The sequence below is a fragment of the Mobula hypostoma genome, chromosome 3 (assembly GCF_963921235.1).
Source record: "Mobula hypostoma chromosome 3, sMobHyp1.1, whole genome shotgun sequence".
Taxonomy (NCBI): domain Eukaryota; kingdom Metazoa; phylum Chordata; class Chondrichthyes; order Myliobatiformes; family Myliobatidae; genus Mobula; species Mobula hypostoma.
Window position 1 is genome coordinate 112,338,542 of NC_086099.1, and position 13,827 is coordinate 112,352,368.

The 13,827-nt window shown below is 43.1% G+C and overlaps 1 protein-coding gene across 5 annotated transcripts in view; it reads right to left on the reverse strand.

Moving 5' to 3' along the window:
* The window catches only part of LOC134344194 (ankyrin-2-like), a 978,678-nt gene that overhangs the window by 424,732 nt on the left and 540,119 nt on the right, over positions 1-13,827 (reverse strand). For all 5 annotated transcript variants that reach the window (XM_063043600.1, XM_063043603.1, XM_063043602.1 and 2 more), the window contains one exon: positions 12,673-12,771. In XM_063043600.1, the coding sequence (XP_062899670.1) occupies positions 12,673-12,771 (99 nt within the window). The remainder of the gene's footprint in view (positions 1-12,672; positions 12,772-13,827) is intronic.

Here is a 13,827-nt window from a genome sequence, read left to right on the forward strand (position 1 = left end):
CAAGATAGAGTGGAAGCAGAGAGGATGTTTTCTATAATCAGAATCAGAATCAGATTTATTATCACCGGCATGTGATGTGAAATTTGTTAACTTAGCAGCAGCAGTTCAATGTAATACATAAAATAGAAGAAAAAAATAATAATAATTAAGTAAATCAATTACAGTATACACATATTGAATAGATTGAAAATTGTGCAAATACTATAGATTTAGAAATACTAGAATTAAAGAAAGTGAGGTTGTGTTCATGGGCTCAAAATCCATTTAGGAATCAGATGGCAAAGGAGAGGAAGATGTTCCTGAATCGCTGAGTGTGTGCCTTCAGGCTTCTGTACCTCCTACCTGAGGGTAACAGAGAGAAAAGGGCATGCCCTGGGTGCTGGAGGTCCTTAATAATGGACGCTGCCTTTCTGAGACACCACTCCTTGAAGATGTCCTGGGTACTTTGTAGGCTAGTACCCAAGATGGAACCGACTAAATTTACAACCCTCAGCACCTTCTTTCGGTCCTGTGCAGTAGCTGCCCCCCCCCCCACCCCACCAACTAAACAGTGATGCAACCTGTCAGAATGCTCTCCATGGTACATCTATAGAAGTTTTTGAGTGTATTTGTTGACATACCAAATCTCTTCAAACACCTAATGAAGTATATTCGCTATCTTGTCTTCTTTATAACTACATCGATATGTTCGGACTAGGTTAGGCCCTCAGATACCTTGACACCCAGGAACTTGAAGCTGCTCACTCACTCCTCTTTTGATCCCTCTATGAAGATTGATATGTGTTCCTTTATCTTACCCTTCCTGAAGTCCACAATCAACTCTTTCGACTTACTGACGTTGAGTGCCAGGTTGTTGCTGCGACATCACTCCACTAGTTAACATATCTCACTCCTGTACGCCCTCATATCACCACCTGAGATTCTACCAACAATGGCTGTATCGTCAGCAAATCTATAGATGGTTTTGAGCTATGCCTAGCCACACAGTCATGTGTATACAGAGAGCACAGCAGGGGGCTAAGCATACACCCCTGAGGTGCGCCAGTGTTGATCGTCAGCAAAGAGGAGATATTATCACCAATCTGCACAGACTGTGGTCTTCCAGTTAGGAAGGTGAGGATCCAGTTGCAGAGGGAGATACAGAGACCCAGGTTCTGTAGCTTCTCAATCAGGATTGTGGGAATGGTGGTATTAAATGCTGAGCTATAGTCGACGAACAGCATCCAGACATAGGAGTCTGTGTTGTCCAAGTGGTCTAAAGCCGTGTGAAGAGCCATCGAGATTCCATCTGCCGTTGACCTATTGTCGCAACAGGCAAATTGCAATGGGTCCAGGTCCTTGCTGAGGCAGGAGTTCAGTCTAGTCATGACCAACCTCTCAAAGCATTTCATCACTGTAGATGTGAGTGATACCAGGCGATAGCCATTAAGGCAGCTCACATTATTCTTCTTAGGCACTGGTATAATTGTTGCCTTTTTGAAGCAAGTGGGAACTTCTGCCTGTAGCAGTGAGAAGTTGAAAATGTCCTTGAATACTCCTGCTAGTTGGTTGGCACAGGTTTTCAGAGCCTTACCAGGTACTCCATTGGGACCTTCCGCCTTCCGAGTATTCACCCTTTTTAAAGACGGCCTAACATTGGCCTCTGAGACAGAGAACACAGGGTCACCAGGTGCAGCAGGGATCTTCACAGTTGTCATTGTATTCTCCCTTTCAAACTGGGCATAGAAGGCATTGAGTTCATCTGGTAGAGAAGCATTGCTGCCATTCATGCTATTGGGCTTTGCTTTGTAGGAAGAAATGTCCTGCAAACCCTATCAGAGTTGTTCTGCATCCGATGTCAACTCCAAACTCATTTGAAATTGTCTCTTCACCCTTGAAATAGCCCTCCGTAAATCATACCTGGTTTTCTGATACAGGCCTGGGTCGCCAAACTTTAAGTCCACAGATCTAGCCTTCAGCAGACGATGTATCTCTTGGTTCATCCAAGGCTTTTGGTTCGGGAATGTACAGTAAGTGAGGGAGTCTAGCACCAGAGGGCACAGCCTCAGAATAGCAGGATGTCCACTTAGAATGCAGGTGAGGACGAATTTCTTTAGTCAGAGGATAGTGAATCTGTGGAATTCTTTGCCACAGGCAGCTCTGGAGGCCAAGTCATTGGGTATAGTTAACATGGAGGTTGACGGGATCTTGATTAGTAAGGATGTCAACGGTTACACGGAGAAGGCAGGAGTATGGGGTTGAGAGGGAAATGGATCAACCTTGATCGAATGGCAGAGCAGATTCAATGGGCCAAATGATCTAATTCTGCTCCAATGTCTTGTGGGTTCCCAAGCTTGTACTTAAGGTGCAAAAATAACAGGGTTGTTATCATGGGTGACTTTAACTTCCCTAATATTGATTGGCACCTGATTAGTTCTAAGGGTTTAGATGGGGCAGAGTTTGTTAAGTGTGTCCAGGACGGATTCCTGTCACAGTATGTGGCTAGGCCGACTAGGGGTAATGCCATAATAGATCTAGTATTAGGTAATGAACCAGGTCAGGTCACAGATCTCTCAGTGGGGAGCATCTGGGGGACAGTGACCACCACTCCCTGGCCTTTAGCATTATCATGGAGAAGGACAGAAACAGAGAGGACAGGAAAATTTTTAATTGGGGAAGGGCAAATTATGAGGCTATAAGGCTAGAACTTGCGGGTGTGAATTGGGATGATGTTTTTGCAGGGAAATGGACTATGGACATGTGGTCGAAGTTTAGAGATCTCTTGCCGGATGTTATGGATAAATTTGTCCCAGTGAGGAAGATAAAGAATGGTAGGGTGAAGGAACCATGGGTGACAAGTGAGGTGGAAAATCTAGTCAGGTGGAAGAAGGTAGCATACATGAGGTTTGGGAAGCAAGGATCAGATGGGTCTATTGAGGAATATAGGGAAGCAAGAAAGGAGCTTAAGAAGGGGCTGAGAAGAGCAAGAAGGGGGCATGAGAAGGCCTTGGCGAGTAGGGTAAAGGAAAACCCCAAGGCATTCTTCAATTATGTGAAGAAAAAAAGGATGACAGGAGTGAAGGTAGGACCGATTAGAGATAAAGGTGGGAAGATGTGCCTGGAGGCTGTGGAAGTGAGCGAGGTCCTCAACAAATACTTCTCTTCGGTATTCACCAATTGGAGGGAACTTGATGATGGTGAGGACAATATGAGTGAGGTTGATGTTCTGGAGCATGTTGATATTAAGGGAGAGGAGGTGTTGGAGTTGTTAAAATACATTAGGACGGATACGTCCCCAGGGCCTGATGGGATATTCCCCAGGCTGCTCCACAAGGTGAGGGAAGAGATTGCTGAGCCTCTGGCTAGGATCTTTATGTCCTCGTTGTCCACGGGAATGGTACCGGAGGATTGGAGGGAAGCGAATGTTGTCCCCTTGTTCAAAAAAGGTAGTAGGGATAGTCCAGGTAATTATAGACCAGTAAGCCTATGTCTGTGGTGCGAAAGCTGTTGGAAAAGATTCTTAGAGATAGGATCTCTGGGCATTTAGAGAATCATGGTCTGATCAAGGACAGTCAGCATGGCTTTGTGAAGGGCAGATCATGTCTAACAAGCCTGATAGAGTTCTCTGAGGAGGTGACCAGGGTAAATCAGGGTAGTGCAGTGGATGTGATCTATATGGATTTTAGTAAGGCATTTGACAAGGTTCCACATGGTAGGCTTATTCAGAAAGTCAGAAGGCATGGGATCCAGGGAAGGTTGGTCAGGTGGATTCAGAATTGGCTTGCCTGCAGAAGGCAGAGGGTCATGGTGGAGGGAGTACATTCAGATTGGAGGATTGTGACTAGTGGTGTCCCACAAGAATCTGTTCTGGGACATCTACTTTTCATGATTTTTATTAACGACCTGGATGTGGGGGTAGAAGGGTGGATTGGCAAGTCTGCAGATCACACAAAGGTTGGTGGTGTTGTAGATAGTATAGAGGATTGTCAAAGATTGCAGGAAGACATTGATAGGATGCAGAAGTGGGCTGAGAAGTGACAGATGGAGTTCAACCCGGAGAAGTGTGAGGTGGTACACTTTGGAAGGACAAACTCCAAGGCAGAGTACAAAGTAAATGGTAGGATGCTTGGTTGTGTGGAGGAGCAGAGGGATCTGGGGATACATGTCCACAGATCCCTGAAAGTTGCCTCACAGGTAGATAGGGTAGTTAAGAAAGCTTATGGGTGTTAGCTTTCATAAGTCGAGGGATAGAGTTTAAGAGTCGCAATGTAATGATGCAGCTCTATAAAACTCTGGTTAGGCCACACTTGGAGTATTGTGTCCAGTTCTGGTCGCCTCACTATAAGAAGGATATGGAAGCATTGGAAAGGGTACAGCGAGATTCACCAGGATGCTGCCTGGTTTAGAGAGTATGTATTATGATCAGAGATTAAGGGAGCTGGGGCTTTACTCTTTGAAGAGAAGGAGGATGAGAGGAGACATGATAGAGGTGTACAAGATAATAAGAGGAATAGGTAGAGTGGATAGCCAGCGCCTCTTCCCCAGGGCACCACTGCTCAAGACTAGAGGACATGGCTTTAAGGTAAGGGGTGGGAAGTTCAAGGGGGATATTAGAGGAAGGTTTTTTACTCAGAGAGTGGTTGGTGCGTGGAATGCACTGCCTGAGTCAGTGGTGGAGGCAGATACACTAGTGAAGTTTAAGAGACTACTAGACAGGTATATGGAGGAATTTAAGGTGGGGGGTTATATGGGAGGCAGGGTTTGAGGGTGGGCACAACACTGTGGGCCGGAGGGCCTGTAATGTGCTGTGCTATTCTACATTCTATTAACTGTATCACAACTGCAGCTTTGGCAATTGTGTCGTTCAAACAAGTCTCACATTCACTGTCTCAATAAATTATCATAACATTAAAACTATTACATTTCTGAAAGAAATACTGTACAAAATACACATTTATAATTAACTATTTATATATAAGATTCATGCATTTAATAAAATTTTATGACATGACTATATTTTTTTCTTGACATTAATAATGGTTGTCCTTTGAAATTCTGGTCTGGAAAATAATGACCAGTTTCATGTTGAAACAAAATGCTAGGAACTTGGATTATGTACCTGTTTTGTGATTGCCTCTGATCAATCAATATAATCATAATAAGAATTCACTAGCCACTATATTTTCAAATGTTATTTTAAGACTCCATTCATAGCTTATCTCATGTCTCAATATTATACAGTATATATCTTCATGACTTGAAGTTTCCAGGTAATATTTGCTAACAAAACAATGCTTTGTGGTATAATTTCCAGGTCATACCTTAACACTAGTTTTCAGTGATGAAGTAACTATATGTTCTCTCTCCAATAAAACTGCTTTGTATTGGCTCCATTTTCATCAAATACGCAATCCTGTTTTCATCAGGATTCTTCTTTCAATGACGTAGCTCTGTAAATCTCTGTCTATTTCACACGACTGCCACACCTCTGTGCAAAAAGCCTGCAGCTCAGATTGCCTTTAAATTTCCTTCCTCTAACCACGAACCACTAACTTGGTGATATCAGGTTGTCATAGCTCGGGTGGGCAGAATAGAGGGAATAAGCTTCCACTATGTATTAAATGCTCCCACTAGTGTGTGACTCAGAAAGCTTCCGGCAGCCAAATACAGCTCCTGGCTTCACGTGTTGCCTAACTACGAAGGTTTATGAAACAATTTCTATCGACAGGAGAAGGGGCCTTAAAAGACCATAAGACATAGGAGCAGAATTAGGCTATCTGGGCCATCGAGTCTGCTCCGCCATTCAATCATGACTGATCCTTTTTTTTTCTCCTCCTCCACCCCATTCCCGGATTTCTCCCTGTAATCTTTGATGCTGTGTCCAATCTATCTATCTCTGCCTTAAATACACCCAATGACCTGGCCTCCACAGCTGCATGTGGCAACAAATTCCATAGGACTATAAGACCATACTGTATAGGAGTAGAGGTAGGCCATTCAGCCCATCGAGTCTGCACCACCATTCAATCATGGGCTGATCCAATTCTTCCAGTCATTCCCACTCCCCAGCCTTCTACCCATACCCTTTGATGCCCTGGCCAATCAAGAACCTATCTATCTCTGCCTTAAATGCACCCAATGACTTGGCCTCCACAGCCAGTTGAGACAACAAATTCCACAGATTCACCACCTTCTGATTAAAGTAATTTCTCCACATCTCTGTTCTAAATGGATGTCCTTCAATCCTGAACTCATGCCCTCTTGTCCCAGAATTCCCTACCATGGGAGATAACTTTGCCTTATCTAATCTGTTTGGGCCTTTCAACGTTCAAAAGGTTTCAATAAGATCCCCCCTCAGTTCCTGCGAGTTCAGACCCAGAGCCATCAGACGTTCCTCGTATGATAACCCTTTCATTCCTGGAATCATCCTTGTGAACCTCCTCTGGACCTCTCCAATGCCAGCACATCTTTTCTAAGATGAGGGGCCCAAAACTGTTCACGATACTCAAGGTGAGGCCTCACCAGTACCTTATACAGTCTCAGCACCACATCCTTGCTCTTGTATTCTGGACCTCTTGAAATGAATGCTAACGTGACATTTGCCTTCCTCACCACTGACTCAACCTGCAAGTTAACCTTTAGGGTTCTGCAAAAGGACTCCCAAGATTTCTGGATTTTCTCCCCATTTAGAAAATAGTCTGCACATTTATTTCTACGACCAAAGTGCATGACCTTGCATTTTCCAACATTGTATTTCATTTGCCACTTCCTTGCCTATTCTCCGAATCTGTCTAAGTCATTCTGTGTGTTGCACCTTATCAAAGGCCTTCTGAAAGTCCAAATATACAACATCTACTGTATCCCCTTTATCCATCCTACTTGTAATCTCCTCAAAGAATTCCAACAGGTTCGTCAGGCAGGATTTTACCTGAAGGAAACCATGCTGACTTTGTATTATCTTGTCCTGTGTCACCAAGTACTCCATCACCTCATCCTTAACAAATGACTCTAACATCTTCCCAACTACTGAGGTCAGTCTTCCTTTCTGCTGCCTTCCTCCTTTCTTAAAGAGTGGAATGACATTTATAATTTTCCAGTCCACTGGCACCATGCCAGAGTCCAATGATTTTTGGAAGATTATTTATAATGACACCACGGTCTCTAGCACTACCTCTTTCAGAACCCTAGGGTGCAGTTCCTCTGGCCCGGGTGACTTATACACCTTTAGGTCTTTCAGCTTTTTGAGCACCTTCTGTCTATTAACATTATCTGCACTCACTTCTCTTCCTTCACACATTACAACATCAGGCATACTACTGGTGTCTTCCACAGTGAAGACTGACACAAAATACTCATTTAGTTCATCAGCCATCTCCTTGTCTCCCATTATTATTTCTCCTGCCTCATTTTCAAGTGGTCCTATATCCACTCTCATTACTCTTTTACTTTTAACATACTTCAAAAACACTTTCACTATCCACTTTGATATTATTTGCTAGCTTGCCAGCTACCCCAGGAAGGCGAGGGAGGAGATCGCTAAGCCTCTGGCGATGATCTCTGCATCATCAATGGTGACAGAAGAGGTTCAGGAGGATTGGAGGGTTGTGGATGTTGTTCCCTTATTCAAGAAAGGGAGTAGAGATAGCCCAGGAAATTATAGGCCACTGAGTCTTACTTCAGTAAGTTGATGGAGAAGATCCTGAGAGGCAGGATTTATGAACTTTTGGAGAAGCATAATATGATTAGGAATAGTCACCATGGCTTTGTGAAAGACAGGTCGTGCCTCAGGAGCCTGATTGAATTTTTTGAGGATGTGACTAAACACATTGATGAAGGTAGAGCAATAGATGTAGTGTATATGGATTTCAGCAAGGTATTTGATAAAGATACCCCATGAAAGGCTTATTGAGAAAGTAAGGAGGCATGGGATCCAAGGGGACATTGCTTTGTGGACCCAGAACTGGCTTGCCCACAGAAGGCAAAGAGTGGTTGTAGATGGGTCATATTCTGCATGGAGTTCGGTGACCAGTGGTGTGCCTCAGGGATCTGTTCTGGGACCTTTACTCTTCGTGATTTTTATAAATCACCTGGATGAGGAAGTGGAGGGATGGGTTAGTAAATTTGCTGATGACACAAATGATGGGGTGTTGTGGATAGTGTGGAGGATACAGCGGGACATGGATAGGACGCAAAACTGGGCTGAGAAGTGGCAGATAGAGTCCAACCCAGATAAGTGTGAGGTGGTTCATTTTGGTCGGTCAAATATGATGGCAGAATATAGTATTAATGTTAAGACTCTTGGCAGTGTGGAGGATCAGAGGGATCTTGGGGTCCGAGTCTATTGGACACTCAAAGCTGCTATACAAGTTGGCTCTGTGGTTAAGAAGGCATACGGTGCATTGGCCTTCAACAATTGTGGGATTGAATTTAGGAGCCGAGAGGTAATGTTGCAGTTACACAGGACCCTAGTCAGACCCCACTTGGAGTACTGTGCTCAGTTCTGGTCGCCTCACTACAGGAAGGATGTGGAAACCATAGAAAGGGTGCAAAGGAGATTCACAAGGATGTTGCCTGGATTGGGGAGCATGCCTTATGAGAATAGGTTCAGTGAACTCGACCTTTTCTCCTTGGAGCGAAGAAGGATGAGAGGTGACCTGATAGAGGTGTATAAAATGATGAGAGGCATTGATCATGTGGATAGTCAGAGGCTTTTTCCCAGGGCTAAAATGGCTAACATGAGAGGGCACAATTTTATGGTGCTTAGATGTAGGGTCAGAGGAGATATTAGGGTTTTGAACTTTTCAAACCTCTCACTATCAACCCCAGAACTTGCCAATCATCAGTTTGACCTTCGACCCCCAACCGACCCAACTTCCAAGTTCATTGACCTTTGACCATGGAGCACTTTGGGCTTCAACTTTCGAATTCGAACAGACCTCCGATCCCAGTTACCGGGGTGCATCAGTCATCATGACTCCCACCTATACAGACCTCCATCTCAGGACTCGCTAACATGGGGACTTCTGGATTCCTCAGCACTTGTCAACCTGCAAAGTGTTCCAGCACAGCAACAGAAGGTATCTAATAAAGTGGCCACTGCGTGTGTATAATGTACAAGACATGTAGGTAAGCTTGCAATCGATAGTAAAATAGTGGTGCTGAGGACAATGAAGGAACGACAAAGGCATCTTGAACAGATGAGTAGATGAACAAAAGGATAGCTAAGGGAACTTAATTCACATAAATGCAAGGTGTTACATTTTAGGAAGACAGATCAGGGAACAATTGGGCCGTAAGAAATGTTGTAGAATTGAGGGATTAAAGAGTACAAGTACAATACATTAATTCGTGAAAATGGCGTCACAATTAGACAGTATGGTGAAGAAGGATTTTGGCATGATTGCATTATTCAGTCAGGCCATGGAGTATAAAAGTACATATATTATATTGAAGTTGTACAAGACATTAGGGAAGGCCACATTTAGAATGTTATGTTCAGTTTTTATTGCCTTGCAATGTAAAAGTTGCCAATATTCTGGAAGAATTGCAGAAAAGATTTACAAGGGTGTTGCTAGAACTTCAAAACACAGGCTGAGCAGGGTGGAACTTAATTCATTAGAGTATAGGAGAATGAGGGGTGATCTTAAAGAGATGAATGAAGTAAAAGAGATGTACAGAATGTGAGCATACATGGCTTCTTCCCAGGGTCAGGGAAGTAAGAACCAGAGGACTTGATTTAAGGTGAGAGGGGAGAGATTAAATAGGAATCTGAGGTGCAACCTTTTCACCCAGAGTGATCAGTATATAGAATGAGCCAAAGGAAGTCACTAAGACAGATAAATTAACAATATTTAAAAGACACAGGGACATAGCATTGTATAGAAAAGATTTTGAGGTTCATAGCCTAATGTGAGCAAATTAGAGCAGCTTTGATTGGTATCTTAGTTAGCATGGATCATGGAGGCCGTTTCCAAATAGTGTAACTCTGGACGCTAAGAAGTATGAACACATTTAGTTATTTGAGATTTTCATTTAATTGTGCAATAGCCAAGCATTCTGTTAGTCTCATTAAAAGGGAATTTGAAGGTGAAGGGTTTAATATGTGTAGTGTATTTGTACGCTGGGAACTGTGTGCGACAGTTCTTCAGTGGGCACAAATGTGGATTGTCAATGAACACTCCACAACTCAGAGCGTAGTGGACTCAGACCAATACATGATTGGCACATCCCTCACTACCATCAAAAGTATCTATATGAAGTGCTACCTCAAGGCAGCAACGTCTCTAACCATGCTATTTTTTTTTTTTTGCAGCTGTATTGGCAGGAGGTACAGAAGCCTGAAGTCCCACACCATCAGGTACTTCTTTTCAACCATTCCACTGAAGGCAGGCCAGTTAGCCAAATTTCAGTGATTGGGAATTCGGTGGAGTCCATTATTAAATATGTAGTTTTGTGATACTTCGAGGCTCATAAAAGGGTAAAGACAACATGGTTTCTTGAAAGTGAAAACTTGCCTGACAAATTTGTTGGAATTCTTTAAGGAAATGACAAGCAGGATAGACGAAGGAGAGTCAGTGGATTTTGTTTACTGGATTTTCAGAAGCTCTTTGACAAGGTGTTGCACGAATCCGCGCTATTACAGCAAAAATACTCTCATGGATAAAACATTGGCTGATTGACAGGAGGCAAAGAGTGAGAATAAAGGGAGCCTTCTCTGGTTGGTCACTGGTGACTGACGTGTTTCACATGGGTCGGTATTGGCACCATTTCTTTTTATATTATATGACAGTGATTTGTATGATGGAATTGACGATTTTGTGGCTAAGTTTTCGAATGATCTGAAGATAGGAGGAGGGGCAGGCAACACTCGCAACACGCTGGAGGAACTCAGCAGGTCGGGCACATCCGTGGAAAAGATCGGTCGATGTTTCGGGCCGGAACCCTTCGTCAGAACTGTAGAGGGAAGGGTCAGAGGCCCTATAAAGAAGGTGGGGGGAGGGTGGGAAGGAGAAGGCGGGCAGGTAGTTTTGAGGAAGCAGGGAATCTGAAGAAGGGCTTAGATAGATTGGGAGAATAGGCAAAGTGGCAAATGGAATACCGTATATGTTCATACACTTTGGTAGAAGAAATAAAGGTGTAGACTGTTTTCTAAATGGACAGAAAATTAAGAAATTTAAAGTACAAAAGCACTCGAGAGTCCTTGTACAGGATTCCCTGAAGGTTAACTTGCAGGTTGAGTCGGTAGTAAAGAAGGCAATGTTAGCATTCATTTCAAGAGGATTAGAATATAAAAGCAAGGATGTAATGCTGAGGCATGATAAGGCATTGGTCAGATGACATTTGGAATACTTTAAACAATTTTGGGTCCTTTATCTAAGAAAGAATGTGCTGGCATTGGAGAGGGTCCAGAGGAGATTCAGGAGAATGATCCTGGGAATGAAAGGGTTAATATATGAGGAGCATTTGATTGCTCTGGGTTTGTACTCACTGAGGTTTAGAAGAATGAGGAGGGGATCTCATTAAAACCTATTGAATATTGAAAAGCCTAGATAAAGGTGGATGTGGAGAGGATGTTTCCTATAGTGGGGTTGTCTAGGACCAGATGACGCAGTCTCAAAATAAAATGAATTATCTTTAGAACAGGGATGAGGAGGAATTTCATCCGCCAGAGGCTGATGAATCTAAGGAATTCATTGTGCCAGACTTCTATGGAGGCCAAGTTCTAATTAGTCAGGGTGTGAAATGTTATGTGGAGAAGGCAGGAGAATCGGTCTAAGAGGAATAATAAATAAACCATGACTGAATGGTGGAGCAGACTCAATGGGCCAAATGGTCTAATTCTGCTTCTACAGTGTCATTTGGTTCCTGAACCAACTGGCACAGCTCCGGTATTGTATAGTATCATGGCGTGCCCCATTAATGCAGCAGTTAGTGCGATGCTATTACAGCTCGGGGCACTGGAGTTCAGAGTTTAAACCCTGTGATCTCTGTACATCTTCCCTGTGAAATGCGTGGTTTCCTCTGGGTACTCCGTTTCCTCCGCAGTCCACAGACGTTAATAATTTAACTTGTCATTGTAAATTGCCCCAATTAAGTCAGAGTTCAATCAGGGATTGCTGGGCAGTGTGGACTGAAGGGATGGAAGAGCTTACTCCATGCCACATTCCTCAATAAAATAAAACTTTATTGATTACCTCAGTATAATAATGCTATCAAGAGTACATCTGCAGATGCTGGAAATCAAAGTAACACACACAAACTGCTGGAGGAACTCAGCAGGACAGGCAGCATCCATGGAAAAGAGTAAACAGTCGATATTTTGGGCCGAGACCCTTCATCAGGCCTGGCCTGCTGAGGTACTCCAGCATTTTGTGCGTATAACAACGCTATGACAACTTGCACTAAAATTTGTTTTAATTGTTTTGTATCTTTAATAATTTATAGACAATTTAATATTTTTCTTGTGAATTTATGTCTATGTGCCTGTGATGTTTTCCATTTTACCTACACATGGATGAACGTGCTCCCTTGACAATAATCCTTCAAACATAATTGGCTGATTTGCCGTCCTGAAAAACTTCCTTACAGGGATGAGGAGCAAAAGTATCAAAAAGATCAAGAGGGCAAAAAAAATCTGCAGAGTTAAAATAAGAATAATAATTAAAATTAAAATCAGAAAGAAATGTAACTTACCCGAGCTGTGAAATCAACAGCAGCTCCTCGGTTCAATAGCAGAGTGGCTACATTTACATTTCCATAGTGGGCAGCAATGTGGAGGGGAGTAAACCCACTCTGCCAATAGGAGGAAAAGAAAACAAGATTAATGTCCATAATCATTTTCAAGGTGTCTACTACTTAAAGGTACAATAACATCATTGTTCACGCAAAAATGGTCTTAAATTCTGACTGCTTCAAAAGTATTTTGAGCTGCCCCGCAAACATGCAACTTGGGTCACCAGTGCATGCCTTTGATTTACTGAGAGCAGTGTGAAGACATTGGGAAATGTCGGACTCTGTTCATATTTTGCAGAATTATATTTGTACTTCTCGTTCAGTTCATTAGCTGTGTCCTGTGGCTCCATCTCTATTAGCCAACAGATTTGCAATATGGTGATGAAGTGATTTCAGGCCACAGCTCTGACCTGAGGACTTATAGAGAAATTTATGAAATTAAGAAGTCAAGAAATTTACTCTTAATGTCATGGTATTATTTAAAGGTAAGATAATTGAAAAAATTCACTGGTGTACTTCAAAGAACTTTGATTTTGAACTTGCTGCCTGGTGTATACAGATTCCCACCCTGCAAAAACTCAATTCAGGGAGGTAGCACCATCAATTTGCGGGAGACTCCCGGAACTTCCAGGAGAGGTGGGATGTCTGCAATAGAGTAGCTCCTCAGCAGCTAGCCAGCTAGTTTAAATAACATTAGCGATGCTAATGAACGAATGACACCCGTTAAACTCACCTCACCATGTCTTTTACAGTCTTAACCCACCATGGGCAATAGAAAAGTCACTGTTGCAAACAGCGCAGCAAGCAATACTGTCATTATTTTTGACCCCTATTAGGCAGGGGTACACTTTAGTGTAGTCTGGGGTGATGTACATTCTATATTTTCTTTTTTTGGAACACTCTGCCATGGCGCTCGCTCTCTCTCTCCCTCGCACACACTCTCTCTCTTGCTCTCTCTCGTGCTTTCTCTCTCTTGCTCTCTCTCGTGCACTCTCTTGCTCTCTCTCGCGCTCTCTCTTGCTCTTGCGCTCGCTCGCTCTCAAAAAAATCAATTTCCGGGATATTGTATATAACTTGCTGGCATCAGGGAACCGCTATCGATATGCAGGAGACTCC